Below are 19,637 nucleotides of genomic sequence, written 5' to 3' on the forward strand. Positions count from 1 at the left end.
GGCACTGGAGTCGGCTGCCCCAGTTTCAAATCTCAAATCTGCTTCATATACTAAGCTGGGTGGTCGTGGGTAAGCCCCTCACCTTGACTCATCTATAGAATAGAAGTGACATTGCCCTTTTCACAGTTCCTTAAGTGCCCCAGGGCCTTTGCACTTACTCTTTCCTCCGTCTCTTCTCACATCTTTGCACTCCTCACCCCTTCTCTTCCTTAAGATCTTAGTTTAAACATCACCTTCCTGATGAGCCCTACTGAAAATAGCCAGCCCTCAGTCATATCTGATAGAGAATAAATTTATGCTATTCAAAAAATACATGACACATGACCTATTTTAAATGATCTTGGTTTATTGATTTTATTTTCCTGAGAATGGTCTGTCTCCCCACTGATTTATAAGATCCGTGAGGGCAGGGATGAGTCAGTCTTGTTACTGCTGAGTTCCCAGCACTTAGAACAGGGTCTGACACAGCATGAAACAAAGTTAGGAATGTATAAGCAAACGCAGCCACAGTCTGGCTTCAGAGAGGTGCTGGGAAAACAACACCCCAGCCTTTCCTCGCCCCCTACAGCTGTGGGAGGGTCCAGCTGAGTCTAGGTCCTGGTGTAGAAAATGAGTTCATTCATCCCTCCCAGGCATGGGAGTCTCCAGGGTTAAATGAGATCCCAGAACCCCTTGCTGTGCCCTGAAGGCTCTGAGACACAGGTGAGCTGGTCCCTGGAGTTCTGCAACCAAGGAAACAAAGGTGACTCCACCTGCCTCCCATCAACCTCTGCCTGGAGGAGTTATTTTTCGACACTGGTGAATTCAGACATCAAGGCCTTAAAGGGATTGGACCCCCGGGGCTGCAGAGGGATGCTTCACCAAACAGTGAGTGGCACCTGGGCTTCCCACACCTGGGGTGCAAGTCCTGTTACGGGTGCCGTCCCTCTCTGAGCCTCCACTGTCTCCACTCTGTTTACTGAGCATCTACCATGTGCCACGCATTCTAAGCATTTAACATTTGTTAACTTATTTAATCCATTTCCTGAGGTAGCACAGTGGGTCTGGGCACAGTGGGTCTGGGCACACTTAGGCAGACCGGTTCCAGGGGACTTGCTCTTAACTACCAGGCTGCACTGCCTCTATTAAATGAGTGCTGTGAAGCCCACCAGAGCCCAGGCCTCCCCAGGGCACCACAGTGGTTCTGTTGAGCCCAGAGTCAGCTCCTAAGTCCGTGGTCTTTGCAAAGCTCCTGGGTTGCTTTCCCATAGCTGGGCCTCAGGCTGCCCCTTAGCAGAATGCGGGAGAACAGAGCTTCCTGCCTGCCCAGGGTTCTCCTAAACGCTTAATAAAGCAATGGTGGGCAAGTGCTTTATTACCGCGGGGTGGGGGGCACCCAGAAAACTGTCACGGTTTGCTCTTTTTCTCCTCCGCCCCATCCTGAGAAAGAAGGATGTTCTTCTATTTCACAGATGGGAAAACTGAGACTCAGAAAAGCAAAATGCTTTTTCCAAGGTGATAGGGAGAGCCAGCCACCGGCATCGCTTTGAATCTTCGAGTACGGGGCGGCAGGGGTAGGCAGGGGGCAGGGGTGGAAACAAGACACCCCTAGAGGGCCGGGAGGGGTTCCGGGACCGCAAGCGGACCGCATGGAAGGGGTGGGGCGGGGCGCCCACGGAGGTGACCCCGGGGGGCGGGGCTCAGGGGATGGTGCAATCCCGGGCCTGAGGACATCAGGCAGTGGCTTGATTAGCTCAGGTTTACATCACCCGGGTCGGAGCTGTAGCCCGGCGCTCGGCGTCCCCGAGACATTCGCGGCGGAAGCGGCGGCGGCTCCGCACGCGTCCGGCTGCTGGGGACCGAAGCCAGAGCCCGACCCGGAGCCGAGCTCAGCCACGACAGAGCAGCGCGGGCCACCCGGGGGTGCCTGGGGACTCTGAGCTTGGCCGGCACCAGGACTCCGTCGCGCGCGAGGGCAGGGTACCCGGCAGGGGCGGGAGGCTGCGGCCGGAGGGGCTGAGGGGCGGCCGGGAGCCTCGGGGCGGCTGGGGTTGTCTCGTGTCACACGTACACACACACACACACACACACACACACACACACACACAACTTTTAAGGAAACCCACGGTCCGGGGAGCGACCTGGGCTGAGTGTTCCCGCCGGGCCCAGGTGACGCGGCCCCACAGGGCGTGGGGTCGCCGAGCGTGGCCGATCAGGCTGGCGGGAGGATGCGTGCCCACGGGGCGTGGCAGCATGTCCCGGGGGCGGAGGGTGTGTAGTGTCCTCATTTGTGTGAGTGTGGGGCGGGCAGGGGAGTTGTGTGGCTGGGTGCGGGGAGGTCTGTGGGGGTCACTGGGGGCCGGGGGGAGCCTGTCTACCTGTGGAATGTGTCCTTGCGGATCTGCTGGGGTCCGCGTAGGCCAGTGGGGTCCGGGTGGGGCTGTGTCTCCGGGGACCTTGCGAGCTATGCGGAGGGCTGAGCACCGGGCGGCAGGTGCGGGCCGTGCGGGGACGGCGGTGCCCGTGGTGGGCGGGGGGTGGGCGGCGCAGGGTCAAGGGCAGCCAGGACGCGGCGTGAGGGCATGGGCCACGGGTGTGACGGGCCTGACGGCTACCGGTTTGCGAGGTGTAGGATGCGCGCGTATTCTGTTGTTGCCGACTGTGTGTGTTGTACCTGTTGATTCTGGGGTGTGGGGGCGAGGCCTCTTATCTCAGCCCAGGGGCCCAGCCTCCTTGCCTTTGCCCGCCCCTCCCAGGCCCCTCGCCGGCCCTCGGTTTCCGCTGAACCTTCTGCTCCGGGACCCCCGCCCCTCCGCCGCTTCCTCTCCCACGGCTTCCGATCCCGGCTGCCGAGGACGGGGCGAGGCCGCCCACTGCCTTCGCTGTGGGGGCGGGGTGGGCGGGGGGTCAGACTGAGCGTGTGACCTTGTTGGTATCCGTCCTGCAGTCGTGAGTATGATAGTTGGGAGAGCTCTGTGTGTGTGTGCGTGCAAGCTTGCCGGTGGAGGGCGAGGTGTGTGTCTCTTAATAATGTGGGTGCCCCTCTCTGCCTTGGCTGGCTGGCTTGGACAGAGTGTGTTTTGGGGGGGCGTGTGTACACCCGTCTGCCCTTGGTTGTGTGAGTGTGTGTGTTTGGTATGACCCGCCCTTATTCCCCTGGGAGTGTCAGGGAACAGCAAGAGGTAGAAATTAGGGGCTGCCTCCATCCTACTGCAGAGATTTTAATCTTGCCCTGTGGCATGCAAATTCCCTTGTTCACCTATAGACTCAGTTACCGCATCTGTCCAATGGAGCTCATCCCAGGCCCTACCAGGCTCTGAGCCCTGGATAGGGCAAAAGCAGCCTGGGGTGCCGATGTGGCCACGGGAGAGCCACTCCAGGGAGTCTCAGGCTTTGCAGGGCGCAAAGCATCTACACAGACAGGGATCATCTTGCTTTACTCTCTGAACAGCCAGTGCAGTAAGGAGTGTCATCCTAACCTCATCCCTGCAGAAGTTTCTGAGACTCCCAAGGGTAGCACTTCAGCATCTTCAGCTTTGAGTAATAATGATAATAATAATAACAAACCAACAGTAGTGACCATTTCCTGACACCTACCCTGCAACAGGGCCATGTTAATTTATTTGTATTTTCATTTCATCATTACAAAAATCTTATGGGGTTTGCATCCACTTTACAGATGAGGGAATGGAGGCTCAGGAATTTTGAAGAACTTGCCTAGGGCTCTCGAGCCAGGAAGGGTCTGAGCCAGGATGACATCCAGGGAATATCTGATTACAGTCACCCCCTAATGCATTCTTACCAAGATGGGATTATGGTCTTTCATTCGAGATGGGGGCTCCCTCCCTCCCAAGGCAGCCCATGCATTTGGGAGCCCATGCATTTGGCATGATTGGAGAGATGGGCTTCAGTCAGAGAACTGACTGAGTGATGTTTCCCCCTAATCCTGCCTAGGACTGTTGGGAAGGTCTTCACGTGGCTGAAGTCTATCTCCCTCTCACACCTCATACCTGGGCCTCCTTGTTCCTCATCTGGAGCCTGGATGGGTGGGCAGACGGGTCCTGGAGAGAACCTTTCCTCCCTGACATGCCTTTGCCCTCTCCTCCACCCACCACACACACAGTGACACAGCTGTACCCGGGGTGGGGGTGCGGGGTGCTTCCTCTGAAGTTGAATGAGTGAATCTTGGGGCTTTGAGAGACCTCCCCTCCCTGCCTCATTCTCACCTGATGGTAAAACTGAGCTGGCTGGTGGACTAACTCTGCATGTAGACAAAGTTCACATTTTAAAAAAGAAATACACCTCATCTGTTTTGAAATACTCAAGCACTAAGTGAATGTGGAATCTTTATTTTAAATTACTGAAATTGAAAATTCCCTTGCCTCCCTACCAAATCCCTTCCTCTTCTGGAGTCTCTCAGGAGGCCAGAAGCTACTGTGGCCAATTTAGTCTGGGTCCTTCCAGACCTTTTCCTGTGCATTTACACACCTATATATACAAATATGCAGATACATCATATTACATGCTGGTGGGTTTTTCTACATAAATGAGATCATCTTGGGTACACTGTTCAGCAGCTAGCTTTGTTCACTTGACAATAAGTATATTCATTCCAGAACATCCGTTCATATGTAAATTCAGTATACACTTCATTGATTCATCATCCTTCATCATCCCTACTCCCCCTCCCCCTCCTTGCATCCCTCCCTACCTTTCAGAGGTAATAGCTGCCTATACTACAGCACTCAACAGATACAGTGCAAAGTCTCTCTTCCTCCCTCTCACCAACCATCAAATCTACCTCTCCACTGTGCTTTTTTTTCACTTAACATTTCACTCTGGAGATCTTTCCAATTAGCACATAAAGAATTTCCTCAGTCTTTTGTATGGCTACAACTGTTCCACATATAGAGAAATATAATGTACTTAACCAGTCTCCTAATGGTGGGCATTTAATTGTTTCTATCACATGGGCTGTAGGGATAACCTTGTACTTGCATCATTGCATCAGTATGTAGAGAGTTCCTGGTCTTTTTCAGAGCTGTATAGTATTCCACTGTGTGGCTGTACTGTGATGTTTTAACCAGTCTTCTACTGCTGGACATCTGGGGGAATTTCCTGCTTTTTGCTGGTAGACGCAAGGCTCTGATTAGCAGCCTTTCACATATTTAATTTTTTGGTAGGCATTTAAATTGGAGGATAAATTCCCAGAAGTGGGACACCCAGTCAAGGGTATATGCATTTGTCCATTTAATGCATACCGCCAAGTCACCCTTCATAAAGGCTGTGCCAGTGTATCCTCCCACCAGCAGACGAAAAGAGGGGACACCGAGCAGCCTTATTTAGTGCTTTTCTCCCCTTCTTTCTAGATGCAAGCCACCTCTCTGGCTGTTCCTGAGGGTGCCCCCTCCAGGAAGAAGCGGTTGGAGTTGGATGATGACCTAGACACTGCGTGTCCCACCCAGAAACATGCTCGATGTGGGCCCCAGCCCGGGCTGCCCTCCTGCCAACTGCCCCTGAGCCCACCCCCTGCTCCAGTTCACACCCCTGCTGTGACCACTGCCTCCAGGCTTGGACCCTATGTTCTCCTGGAGCCTGAGGAGGGCAGCCGGACCTACCGCACCCTGCACTGCCCCACAGGCACGGAGTACATCTGCAAGGTACATGCCCCAGGGACCACTGTCCCCAAGCATCACAGGGGGCTGGGAAAGGATTGCCAGGGCTGAGGGACCCTTATATTAATTTAGTTCTGTTTTTGTTGGGGAAGCAACCAGTGAATCCCCAGCTCTCTGTCAAGCTCCAGGCTGGGCTGAAACCGAGAGGTAAACCAGATGGTCCCAGCCCTGGGGGAATTCACAGCTTAGGCCCCATAGTATGATAAATGTTGCTGGGGTGGAGCTTAGGGGCCATGAGAGCACAGAGAAGCCTCTAGTGTATTCAAAGGCAGAGTCAGAAAAGGCTGAGTAGGAGTCAGCCAGGGAAAAGTGGGAGAAGGGAGTTCCAGGCAGGGGAAACAGAGGCCTACAGGATTGAGGGCAAGGCACTTCAGAGAATTAAAAGGACTTCATTGTGGCCGGAGTGGAGAGGGGGTGCAGACAGGGCCAGCAGATGAGAGCTCGCAGCCACTGGTTGTGAAAGCATTAGGAAGAAGCCCCCACTAGGCTGTGGGGAGCCATTTAAAGTATTTGCACAGGGTAAGATGAGATATGGTAGACATCAGAACTCCTGGGAACCTGGAGGTCATTGGGCCTACCAGTGGCCATTTTACAGATGGAAAGACTGAGGTCAAGAGGAGAAGGGCCATGCATGAAGCCACATGGCATCAAGCCTGGATCCTAGGGCACAGTCCAGGGTTCCTGACAGAAATCAGAGTTCTTGGCAGAATTCAGGCAACAGGCAGGGCCAAGTGACCCATACAGGACACTGCCAGGTCTCAGCTCACAAGGACAGAGATGAGAAAGCATAATCGTAGGTGTTCACTGTGCACCAGGTACTATGTTGATTGTCTAGTCTGCATCACTCCTCTAATCTTCACATAGTCTATGAGGTAGCTACTATTATTGGGCCCATTCTAGAGATAGAGGACAGGCTCTGAGGTTCCGAAAGCTGTGGTTACTTGCCACCTCACAAAGCCAAGAGGTGTCAGAGCTGAGATTGGGCCCAAGCAGGTTAAGCCCAGAGCCGTGGGCCTCATGCTGGGACAGGTGGTTCAGATACAGGCAGGGCAGGTTTGCTCTGGTGGGCAGGGGTAAGGAGGATAGGGAGACCCAGGTACACAGGGAGGGGTAGAAGGGGGCTGGGTCCTCTTGGGAAGGCACAGAGAGGCAGAGGGACTGAAGCCTCCATCCAACTGGGAGGAGCAGCAACGGTGGCTCCAGCTCCTGTTGATGGGGGTGCAGCGGGCAGGGCCAGATCTGGACATCACACTGGGCTCTGGGCTGCCTGATGCTGGTCCCCAGGGCTACCCCAGGTGCTCTAAGGAACCCCTGAACTCTGGGTCCCCTTCCTGCAGCACCACAGGTTTTTTTCTGTTCCCCTGGGGAGGGAGGTCCATGCTGAGAGGAACGACCATGGCAAGCTGGAGCCAGAAGCACCATGCTTTCACATGGCCCTGGACATTTAGGAACATGTAAAGAAATCTTCTGGGATGTGCCTGTTCCTATGTCCAGCGTGAGCTGTGGGGGCCGACCTGCCGTTTCCACATTGCCTAGGCTTTTCTGGTCGGTGTGTAGAAAGATCTACATCCTGTCTTCCTAGATTATTGCCTTATTCATTAATTCAGCAAACTCTCAGTGAGCACTTGTACGTGCCGTGCACCATGCACCATGTACCATGCTGTGGCTCAAAAGTAGACCAAGCTCTGCCCCCACAGTTCGCGCTGGGGGTGAATGAGTAAAATATACATCAGGTGATCTTAACTGCTATGGAGAAAAACTAGGAGACGGGAGAGAAGGGAGTGGGGAGGGGAGGGGGTGAAGGTGATCTTAGCTGGGAAGTCCAGAAAGACCTCTTTGAGGAGGTGACTTTGAGCAGTGACTTGCACTGGGGGAGCCAGCCCTGTGGGTATCTAGAGGAGAACATTCAGGTGGCAGGAAAAGCAAGTGCAAATGCTCAGAGGCAGGGATGTGCTTGCCCTGACTTTTAAAAACGTCTCCGTTTTTGGATTATTGCCTCCAAGCCACCCCAACTGTTTTGTTTTAACACATCTACTTACATTTTTTCATGGATTAAATATGTATATGCTTCAGTTATTTATTTTTACTTTCTGTGTGTCACAGACAAAATAACAAGCAAAGGGTTTAGAGGCAGATAAACCAAAGTGAGTAGACTGCTCTACCACTGATTAGCTGTGTGGCTTCCAAGTCAGCTTCCTCTGAACATCCTTTCAGGAATATGGCAAGGTTTCCATCTAATGTCCATAAAGCCCCTAGCATCTTTCCCCACAACCTCCCCACTCTCACCACGGGCCCCACCCTCCTCCCCCACCCCATTCTAGCCATACTGATCTTTGGCTGGGTTTCTAGAGCAGCTCAGGTTCTTTCCTGCCTCAGGGCCTTTGCACTTCCTGTGCCTCCCACCTAGAAAGCTTATCCCTCGGGCACCTCAGTCATTCAGGTCACTTCCTCAGAGTCCCTTCCAGACTACACTTTCTAAAATAGGTGCCTCCTGCCCGAATACTCTTTATTCCAGCATTCCTTCGTAATTCTTATCAGAATTTGTAAGCATTTAGTTTTTTTGGCCTGTTTACTGTCTCATGTATTGGACTATGGGCACCAGGAGGGCGGGGACCATGGCTGTCAGTCAAGTTAGCGCCCCAGTGGCTGGTACAGGTAGGCATTCAATGCCTGCTTGTGGAATAAAGGAAAGGGTGGGTGGGCAGTGAATCCTAGAGAATCTTAGCCATATTGATGATGAGGGGAAGGATGAGTTACTTGTGCATGATCTCCTCTTTTGGACGCCCTCTGTTTGGGGGGGTTATTTTTGTTCAGGTTACCTGTCATTTTAAATTATCTGAGGTTTAAGGCCATATGAGCTCGCAGCTAAGAGCCCAGATGATGGAGAACGGGGATTCAGTCGCAGCTCTGTCCCTTGCTGGCCGTGTGGCCCTCCGCTTGGTCAGGATTGAGTGACCTGCTGCTGAAGTGCTGGGGCACGAGGCCCAGCACACAGTAGTTGGCTGTGACTGGCTGCAAGGCCGACCTGGGCCCCACGGGGTCCCCACCCGTGTTCACACCATGCTCCCACAGGTGTACCCGGCCTGCGAGGCCCTGGCGGTGCTGGAGCCATACTTGCGGCTGCCCCACCACTGCCATGTGGCCCGGCCGGTGGAGGTCCTGACAGGCACGCGGCACCTCTACGCCTTCTTCCCACGGCCGCATGGGGACATGCACAGCCTGGTGCGTCGCCGGCGGCGCCTCCTGGAGCCCGAGGCCGCAGCGCTCTTCCGCCAGATGGCCACCATCCTGGCACACTGCCACCAGCACGGGCTGGTCCTGCGCGACCTCAAGCTGCAGCGCTTCATCTTTGCTGACCCGGAGAGGTGAGCGTGGCCACGGATAAGGCCTTGACTGATGTTCTGGTCACAGTTAGATTGAGGTTATGCATTTTTGGCAAGAATACCACAGAAGCCATAGGGTCTTCTCAGCCCATCCTATCAGGAGATATGGGCTGCTGATACGGATTGCTGTGATGTTAACCTCAATCTTTGGTTAAGGTGGCTCCTACCAAGTTTCTCCGCTGGAAGTTTCCTAATTTACCATTTATAATTAATAAATACCTTGGGGGCTTCCCTGGTGGCGCAGTGGTTGAGAGTCCGCCTGCCAATGCAGGGGACACTGGTTCGTGCCCCAGTCCGAGAAGATCCCACATGCCGCAGAGCGGCTAGGCCCGCTGAGCCTGCGCGTCCGGAGCCTGTGCTCCACAACGGGAGAGGTCACAACAGTGAGAGGCCCACGTACCGCCAAAAAAAAATTAAAATTAAAAAAATAATAATAAATACCTTGGGCAATACCTTGTAATTAATCTGTACTATGAGGTTCTTTCGGGCTCTGCATATAAATATCCTGTTTCTCCTTAAACTTTCACCCACTAATTTCAGCCACCATCCATTCTGCCTGTAGCAGCTATTCCTAGGATGTTTGCCTAAGGGTGGTTTTCTAATTCCTTTTACATTCTATACTAAAATGAACATGCTTTTAGTAAGAAGTAGAATGTAAATTTTATAATGATTTTTAAGCTAATACACAGCTTCAAATAATTTTGAGCTTAGGGTGAGTACAACACCCCCAGACCACCCAGAAGTGAGAAAAGTACTTTCTTCCCTTTTCAAGGCAATAGTTTGAGAAGCACCATCAGAAGAGGGATGGTGGAATCAAATAAACCTGGGTTCAAATTCTGGTTCTACTTTTTAACTTGCAATTTGTCCTTGGGCAATGGCTTCACCTGACTGAAGCTTGACTTCTTTTTTTTTTTTTTTTTTTGCGGTACGCGGGCCTCTCACTGTTGTGGCCTCTCCGGTTGCGGAGCACAGGCTCCGGACGCGCAGGCTCAGCGGCCGTGGCTCACAGGCCCAGCCGCTCCGCGGCACGTGGGATCTTCTCGGACTGGGGCACGAAACCGTGTACCCTGCATTGGCAGGCGGACTCTCAATCACTGCGCCACCAGGGAAGCCCCGAACCTTGACTTCTTTATCTGAAAAATGGGCCAATAATGCTAACACCTCAGCCCACCCCCTGTGCAGTGATTCACAGGACTAGTCAGCATTTTCAGACAGGCACCCAGGAAGTGGTGGCATGGGAACAAGATTAAAGCAGTGGTAATAGTATGCTTCCTATTAAAGTAGTCTAGAGTGCTCGGTGGGAGTTATTTATTTATTTATAATTAATTAATTTATTTATTTATGGCTGCGTTGGGTCTTCATTGCTGCACACGGGCTTTCTCTAGTTGTGGCTAGCGGGGGCTACTATTTGTTGCGGTGCGCGGGCTCCTCATTGTGGTGGCTTCTCTTGTTGCCAAGCACAGGCTCTAGGCACGTGGGCTTCAGTAAGTTGTGGCACACAGGCTCAGTAGTTATGGCACACGGGCTTAGTTGCTCTTCAGCGTGTGGGATCGTCCCAGACCAGGGCTCGAACCCATGTCCCCTGCAGTGGCAGGCGGATTCTTAACCACGGTGCCACCAGGGAAGCCCCGTGGGAGTTATTTAAAGCAGAAGTTGCAAATGGTGGTCTACACACCCTTTTTTTTTTTGCCCCACATTCCTGTTCGTTTGTGTTTTTAATTAAAATTGGTTGCGGGAATCCGCTGGTGGTCCAGTGGTTGGGACTCTAGGCTTCCACTGCGGGGGCCCCAAGTTTGATCCCTGGTCAGGGAACTGGGATCCCACAGGCCATGCGGCATGGCCAAAAAATTTTAAAAAAAGGGACTTTCCTAGTGGTCCAGTGGTTATCCACGCTCCCAATGCAGGGGCCCCCCGTTCGATCCCTGGTCAGGGAACTAAGATCCGACATACCTCAACTAAGCCCGCGTGCCGCAACTACTGAGCCTGCACCACAACTAGAGAGCCCGTGCACCACAATAAAGACCCAGTGCAGCCAAAATTAATTAATTAAAAAAATAAATAAAATTGGTTGCTAACTTTTTAAAAGCTGGGATTTTTTTCATTAAAATATGATCTCTGACTTCTCTTGTGGAAAAGGGGACCATGGAGCCACCTGGGAACTACATAAGCAGCTCATAGCGCTGGCTCTGGGCTGGAGAGAGCCAGGATTCAATCCCAGCCCTGCTTCCCATGGCTGCAAAATGGCCTCTTCCTCGTCGGTTGTATGAGGGTGAAATGACATACACCAGGTAGAAGCTCAGCCCAGGGTCAGGTTCGCGGTGGACACTCCAAATACTGACTGTAATGTTGTTAGTGGTGCCCTTTTTAGGCAGGGTTTGTGCTGAGATAGTTGGCACAGTCCCCACTTCCTACTTCTAATTTTGTTACCTGCCTAGACCCTAAGTTTGCATCTGGCTTAATAGAGGCTAAATGCCCTCAGCCACCTGAGTATGCACCTCCCCACACCGGGCCCCCGCCCCACAGACAGTTGGGAAATGTGTTCCTCTCGGAGTCCTAGTTCAAATTTAATTGCTCTGTGACCTGAAGACGTGACTTAATCTCTCTGAGCCTAGACTTCCTCATCTGTAATATGGGATTAATCAATCATCCAGACTCACAGGACTGGCTCATGTCTGGCAAATGCCAGCAGGCACTTGGGAAATGGATGCCATTAAGTGTGACAGTGTGGGGTGGTGGCGTGGGGGTCCCACTATCTGACCCCCTGTCTCTCCCCCTGCACAGGACAAAGCTGGTGCTGGAGAACCTGGAGGATGCCTGTGTGCTGACCGGGCCTGACGACTCCTTGTGGGACAAGCACGCGTGCCCAGCCTATGTGGGCCCCGAGATCCTCAGTGCCCAGCCATCCTACTCCGGCAAGGCGGCAGACGCCTGGAGCCTGGGCGTGGCCCTCTTCACCATGCTGGCTGGCCACTACCCCTTCCAGGACTCAGAGCCTGCTCTGCTCTTCGGCAAGATCCGCCGTGGGGCCTTCGCCCTGCCCGAGGGCCTCTCGGCCCCGGCCCGCTGCCTGGTCCGCTGCCTCCTCCGAAGGGAGCCAGCTGAGCGGCTCACGGCCTCAGGCATCCTGCTGCACCCTTGGCTGCGGGAGAATGTGATCCCTACACCCCCCTCGCGATCCAGCCTCTGCAAGGCTGACCAGGTGGTCCCAGAAGGGCTGGGGCTGGAGGAGGCGGAGGAGGAGGGAGAGAGAGATGTGTGTCTCTACGGCTAACGCGACCCTACTGGACTCTCAGCCCCAGACTGCCAGTTGAGGCTGGGTATCTCTAAGCTCTCTCCTGCCTCTTTGAACTGAGCCGAACCTTAAGTGCCTTCTGGGAGGGAGAGAGGAGGAGGTGTGTGTGGAGCGTGCTGGACGCACACACCTGTGCACATGAGCTCGTGCCTCACCGAGTCCTCGGGAGCTCACTGTGCCAAGTGCCACTCCCAGTGCTGGAAACACAGCAGTGAACGACAGAGACAAAACTCCTGCTCACAGAGTTGACAACACTTTCCAGGCCCACTGGGCAGTGTCTACACTGAGCACCCACAGTGCAGGTATCGGCATCCACTCATGCTGATGCCCAGGTACCTCTGACATGGGACAGTCCCTTTCACAAACAACCCAGCTGCCTTTGTATCTTGCACCTTTTCAGAGAAAGGGAAGCATCCCTGTGCCAAAGGCTCCAGGCCCCTCCCCTGTAACTCAGGACTCTAGAGCCCAGACCATGCTGGGAATTGTGCCCCCAGCAGCTCTGTCCTCTTGGTCAAGGGCTTCTCCATCCAGGCCTGAGCCAAGGATTTGGACTGGAAGATCAAGAGTGCAAATGGTGAGGCTGGTCTTCATCTAACTCAAAGAGTAGTTTGGAGTGAAGGGCCAGGCCTGTCCACCTCAGTGGCCCCTGACCTGAGCACCAGAGTTGGGGGCCGGGATCAGGCAGGTTCTGTCCCCTGACCTCCTGAAAAGTCCCAAGCTCTGTTCTGGGGACACTTGGGGTCCAGGACCCTATGTCAACACTGTGGGATTTGGATGCCATGAGTATATGTTTTTATCTTGTGCCTAATAAAGGAATTATGAAGTACTGTCATTTCTCCTGGTTATTTCATCCATCTTCTCCTCCCCATCTCTTATGAGTTTTGTCTGCCTCCAAACCAGCCCCAGGGTGAAAGGCCAGAGGCCTTGTGTGTCAATCTCAGCTTGAGTGGTTCATGAGAACAGAAGACCCAGTAGGTCTTCCCTCATTCCCTCTGTTCCTTCTGGATGTCTTGGTGTCTCAGGATACTTTTTGGCTGCATGTAACTGAAACCGTGAGTTAAAGTGGCTTTGAAAAGAAGAAAACGTATTTCACACAAAGCAAGAGGTCGACAGGCGGGGAATGGGCTTCACGCTGGTTGATTCGGCTCTCAGAGCTGTTAGCAAGGACCTGGCTCCCTAGGCTCATTCTGTCTCTTTGCTCTGTTGTCCCAGGTAACTGCTCGTACAATGGCTACAGCAGTCCCAGGTGTCACATAAGAGAGACCCATGACCAGAGGAAGAAGGAGGGTGGCGTGGTAGTACTTGAGAACTCAGTACTCTGGAGTCAGGTTACCTGGAATTAAATCCTGGCTCCAACACTCACTAGCTGTTTGACCCTCGGCAAGTTTCTGAATCACTCTATACCTCAGATTCTTAATCTGTAAAATGAGGGATAATAATACCTAACTCAGGAGAATCAAATGGGTTATTTTAGCTAAAGCACTTCGAATAAACAGTGGCTGGCATAACAAGTCCTCAGTCAGAGTTAGTTGTTCTCTCTCTAGCTTTTCCATGGGATGGGGAGGTCTTTCCCAGGAGCACTCCTAATAGACGTTTTGGCCAGAACTGGGCCACTGTGACCTCCTGGCCAATCACCAGCAAGGGAAATGCAGTTATGTTAATTAATCATGCCAGTTCTCCAGCTGTAGGTGGGAGCAGCCTCCCTGAGGTTCATGCTACGTGTGGGGGGTTGGGAGGGTGGGGTAGTGATAAATGAACAAAATCAAATTCTGAGAAGGAGGAGGTAGCGGGAGAAAGCACGAGGAAGAGAACTGCAGTAGCTCGGCCAATAGCCTGCTAACTGCAGACAGGTGAAGGAAGCTATCCTAGATCCTCCAGCCACCAGTTGACCCCCCAGCTGACTACAAATGCAGAGTTCAGTCAGGCTGACCCAGACCAGAAGAATTCCCCAACTGACCCACAGGATCATGGGCTAAATAAAATGATCGTTGTTTTAAGCCATTAAGTTTTAGGGTGTTTTGTTACACAGCAAATGCTAACTAATATAGACAGGGACAAGTCAGCCTCCTCTCTGTGCACCCAGCATCACCCAGAACAGGGCCTAGCTCTGTCTAGGGTCTCATGGAGCAGTCCCCAACTTTCACCCTTCCCCCAAACCCTCCCATAGATCCTGCCCCAGCTCCCTCACAAGCTGTGTTCTCCCTGGTGCCTGTGGAACAAGGGCAAGGGGGGACAGCTTATAGAAAACGGGGGCTGCCAAGTGGCAGGTCTTTATCTACATTACACGGAGAGACTCATCCAAGCCTCACGACAACTCTATGAGGCAGATGCTCTTGTCATTTCACAGATAAGAAAAATGAGGTTTACTATTTATTTATTTTGGCCACACCACGTGGCTTGCGGGGTCTTAGTTCCCCGACCAGGGATTGAACCCAGGCCCATGGCAGTGAAAGCATGGAGTCCTGACCACTGGACAGCCACTGAATTCCTGAAAAATGAGGTTTAGAGAGAGCAAAAGATTCATCCAAAACCACACAACAGAGAGAACAACTCACCTGGTTTTGCCTTGAAGCAGGAACTCTTGCCAAGGCCACGCTGAGGCAGCCACAAGAAAACTGTCACATAAAAATGCAAATCAAAAAAAAAAAAATACACATCCACTCTCACCAAGCAATACAGTGCACATAACCAGACCCCTGACTGCAATTAGTGGGGACTTTCATGTTCTCTTTGTATTCGTTGAATGATCGCTGTATAAGAGTTTTACAATATCAAAGGTAATACATATATATTACTTTATATATTACAGGGAGAGAGGGACTGTTAGAAATTTAATTGGGGATTTTACATGCAATTGGGAGCTCAACACAAAATATCACACTGTGTGGCCTGCCCGATTATTCATTCACCTAGCAATTCAACAACTATTCCCAATGCCAACCAACGGTAGGGCAGGTCCTGTGCAAGACGGATGCAACGTGGTCCCTGCCCTCATGGACTTCAGTCTAACAGAGGAGACAGATGTTAAATAGATAACCACACAAATGAAGAAATTAATTATACCTGGTATGTTCTTTGTGGCAAAGACAAGCGTCACCAATAAGTCCCATGCTCCCCTACATGCCCTAGCCTCCCTTACAGTCACAGGACTAGTTCTGACCAATGGTATGTGTGTAGAAGTGACATAGGGGTGGTCACTTCTGGGCTAAAGCAACTGAAAGCTGATGGGCCTCAATCCCTGTCTTTCCCTTCCACAACTACTTGAGGCCATGCGTTCCCTTAGCTACAAGATAGAGGAGGACCACCAGATCCACGCTGGATTTTACTGAGCAAGAAATGAAGCTTCCTATGTTAAGTCTTTGCAATTTGCAGTTTGTCTGTTGGGCAGTTAGTGTTAATTACCATGACTAAGAAAAACTTGCCGCAAGAGAAGGAAGGAAAATTCTCTTCCCCAGTAACTAGGCCGTATCAGTCTTTGCTGCATTACAAACCCCCAAACATAGTGGTTCGTGATTGTCTGTGTCAGCAGTTTGGGCTGGGCTCAGCTGGTCACTCATGCGGCTGCAGGCAAAGGGTGGCTCACCAGGACAGCTCAGCTTCACTCACTTGTCTGCCGACTGGCAGGCTCCAGGGAGCCTCGGCTAGGACGGCTCATCTCGGCTCTACGTGGTCTCAGCCTCCAACAGACTCAGCGCTGGCTCCTTCCTGTGGTGGTCTTGGGGTTTCAAAAAGCAACAAGAACAAATCCCAGTGCCCAAGCTGTGCTTCTGCCACATTGGCATGTCCCACAGACAGAGCCAGGAGGTGGGGAAATTAATTCTCCCTCTCAGTGGGAGGACCTGAATATAATATGTGGCCTTTTTTTTTTCTTCAATATACTACACGAGGTATACTTGATCAAGTGAGTTGACTACAGTGCACCTAAAACTGAACCTGCAGGTAGTAGGTCCCTGGGCCAACTGCTTGGTGTCTCTCAGACTGTTCCCTTCCTTTTGTGTAGTTAAGCCCTGCCCTTCCCTTGAGGCTGGACCTAGAGACTCTTCAGAGCGGGCATGCCCTCCCCTACACGCTGAAGCCCGAAGAACAGGGTTCTCAGAGGTGGTCAGTCAGTCCCCTAGGGTGCTTGTTTAAAATGCAGATCCCTGGACACTGCCCAGACCTAGTGAGTTAGAACACTTGGGGTTCTGCCTCTTAACAATCACCCTGGGTGACGCTGCTGAGCATCTGAGTTGGAGAACCTCTGTGTTTGGAGAAATCCTGCCTCCTTGGGGACTCAGAGAGCTCATGTTAGCGCCTCTCTGGTTTGTTTGCAAATGGGTGTAAAGAGGGCATAAATTCTACCTGCCTGTGATGCTAGGATGGGCTCACAGATGTGGGGGGGCTTTATCAGGTCAAAATCTCAGCCACCACCTAAGTTGTACCAGCATCCTGGGGAGAGACATGTAGCCCTCTTTCCCTCCTTGTTCTCTCTCCCCTCACCGGGCCTTGTGGCTCTGCACAGCACTTAGCACCACCTGGCAGGACATTCTCTATCATTTGTTTGCGGGAGTTTCATAAGTCCAAGGATATGCTCTGTTTACAACTGTCTCCCTGGCTCCAAGAACAGTGCCTGGCACACAGAGCTGCTCAATAAGTGTTTGTAAATTAAAGTGGTTGCTGTGTAGACCCTACATGCCTAGAGCAGAGCCAGGACACTTATTAGGGATGGTTAATGTTTACGGGCACATACTACATGCCAGGCATGCTTCTAAGTGCTTTATATGCACTATCTCATTTGATACATGATAGCCAGATGGCCCTCGATGATCTGCAACACCTGGTATCCATGCCCTTGTATACAGTTCCCTCCTACCCTGAGCTGGGCTGACAGTGTAACTAATAGGAAACTGTGAAAATAAACGAGTATGACTTTAAGTACAGGCCATAAAATATATTTTGGCTTCTGCCTTATTCTTCTGGATCATCTGTTCTGGGAAAAGCCAGCTGCCATGTTGCTAGGACACTCAAGTACCCTATGGAGACATACATGTGGTAAGGAACTTACACATTCTGCAAATAACCAGCACCAACCAGGCCTATGAGTGGGCTTTCTTGAACATCAATCCTCCAGCCTCAGTCAGGCCTTCAGATAACTGAAGCTCCAGCCAACATCTTAACTACAAGCTCTGAGAGACCTTGAGCCAAAAATTACCTAAGAAACTGTTCCTGAATTCCTAACCCATAGAAACTCTGTGAGATCTACATGTTTATATCATTTTAAGATGCTAAGTTTTGGGGTAATTTGCTATGTATCAATAACCAATAACTGATACAGATCCTAAAAACAGCCCTATGAGGGAGGGACAATGATGATCACCATTGTACAGAGGGAGAAACTGAGGCCCAGAGAGGGGAAATCTTTTGTCCAGGGCCACACAGATAGTGTAACTATGGGACTGAACCCAGGTTTGAATGACTACAGAGTCTACCCACTGGAATGAAAAATGTCCAAAGTGAATGCCAGCTCTGCCCTTGAAGGACGAAGGCTAAGACCAGAACACTGAAAGGACGTATCTGCCTCCAGTACAAATTTGTGCTGGTGAATTCAGGGCTCAGGTGAACGTGACCATTATAAAACGGCAGGCTCAGAAGAAGAAAACAAGGCAATAGGAGTGAAAACCAGCAGAAACAGACACTCAGAGTTCAGACAGCAATACTATCAGATAGACATTATAAAACAGAAACGTTTAATGTGCTTAAATAAATATATAACAAGTTTGAAACTATGGCCAAAGTATAGGAAACTATATCAAGTAACAAAGTGGATTTGAAAACCTAAAAGAACTTCTAAAATGAAAAATACAATAAACAAAATAAAAAATTCAACAGATGGGTTAAACCACAGATTAGATGTGGCTAAAGAGGGAACTAGTGAGATAGAAAGCTGACATTAATCACAGAGGCAAGAGACTCCATAAATTTTTACACTCAGACACATTATAGTGAAAATGTGAAAAGACAAAGAAAAAAATCTTAAAAGCATTCAGAGGGAAAAAAACCAGAGAGATTACTTTCAAGAGAACAACAGTACAACATGGATGAACCTCAAAAACATTATGCTAAATGGAAGAAATCAATCACAAAGAACCACATATTGTAAGACTAAATTTATATAAAGTGTCCAGAATAGGAAAATCTATAGAGACCAAAAGTAGACTAGTGCAGAGGGGGTTAGAGAGTAGGAGATAGTGTCTGCTATGGGTACAGGGTTTCTTTGGGGGGTGGTAAAAATGTTCTAAAATTAGGGACTTCCCTGGTGGTCCCATGGTTAAGAATCTGCTTTCCAATGCAGGGGAAGTGGGTTCAACCCCTGTTCGGGGAATTAAGATCCCACATGCCGCAGGGCAACTAAGCTCACACGCTCTAGAGCCCGTGCGCCACAACTAGAAAGCCCATGTGCCGAAACTACTAAGCCTGCATGCCAAAACTAGAGAGCCCACGTGCCGCAACAAAGAGCCCGTGCGCCTCAACGAAAGATCCCGCATGCTGCAACAAAGATCCCGCATGCCGCAACTAAGACTCGACGCAGCCAAATAAATAAAAATAAATATTTTTTAAAAATGTTCTAAAATTAGATCATGGTGATAGTTGCACAACTCTGTACTAAAAACTATTAAATTGTACACTTTAAATGGGTGGATCTTATAGTACATAAATTATTTCTCAATAAAGCTATTTAAAGAAAGAACAGCAGTTAGATTGACAGGTGAAGATGTTTTAACAGCAACAATGGAAGCCAGAAGACAATGGAATGCTGTCTTTAAGATGCTGAAATGCCAGCTAGAATTCTATACCCAGCAAAAACGTCTCTCAAGAGTGAGGTCTAAATAAAGATTTTTCAAACAAAAACCAAGAAAGTTTGTCACGAGAAGACTCACCCTACAGGGACTTCTAATACAACAGTTCTCAAACTTGGCTTCTCATTACACTCACCAAAGAGCTTAAAAACTCCTGATACCTGTACCCACCCCAGATATTCCGAATCAATTGATCTGAGATGTGACCTGGGCATAGGATTTTTAAAAGTTCCCCAGGTGATTCAAACATACAGCTCAGGCTGAGAACCTCTGCTTTATGGGATATATTTCAGGCAAAAAGAAATTGATGCCAGATGAAAGTCTGAGATTCCTTCATTCATTTAACGTAATCCATGGGCAACTATTATGTGTTCGAAACTGTTGTAGACACCAGGAACACAGCAATGAGCAAAACACACAAAAGTCCCCACCCTCTGGAAGAGGGAAACAGCCAAAAGATAACCAAGATAGA

At 50.8% G+C, this 19,637-nt stretch overlaps 1 protein-coding gene across 1 annotated transcript; it reads left to right on the forward strand.

Moving 5' to 3' along the window:
- Window positions 1–1,815: 1,815 nt before the first annotated feature.
- TRIB3 (tribbles pseudokinase 3) lies at window positions 1,816–13,147 on the forward strand. The gene is made up of 4 exons (XM_060032816.1): window positions 1,816–1,959; window positions 5,349–5,639; window positions 8,727–9,019; window positions 11,819–13,147. The coding sequence occupies exons 2-4, from the start codon at window positions 5,349–5,351 to the stop codon at window positions 12,306–12,308; spliced, it is 1,074 nt and encodes a 357-aa protein (XP_059888799.1). The 5' UTR covers window positions 1,816–1,959; the 3' UTR covers window positions 12,309–13,147.
- Window positions 13,148–19,637: the final 6,490 nt, after the last annotated feature.

Source organism: Delphinus delphis, chromosome 15 (assembly GCF_949987515.2).
Source record: "Delphinus delphis chromosome 15, mDelDel1.2, whole genome shotgun sequence".
NCBI classification, from domain to species: domain Eukaryota; kingdom Metazoa; phylum Chordata; class Mammalia; order Artiodactyla; family Delphinidae; genus Delphinus; species Delphinus delphis.

Bases quoted from the DNA above. Each gene is read 5' to 3' on its own strand.
- TRIB3 (XM_060032816.1), top strand. From the start codon at position 5,349: ATGCAAGCCACCTCTCTGGCTGTTCCTGAGGGTGCCCCCTCCAGGAAG. The intron at 5,640-8,726 runs GTACATGCCCCA...ATGCTCCCACAG, and splicing joins GCACGGAGTACATCTGCAAG to GTGTACCCGGCCTGCGAGGC. The intron at 9,020-11,818 runs GTGAGCGTGGCC...CCCCCTGCACAG, and splicing joins ATCTTTGCTGACCCGGAGAG to GACAAAGCTGGTGCTGGAGA.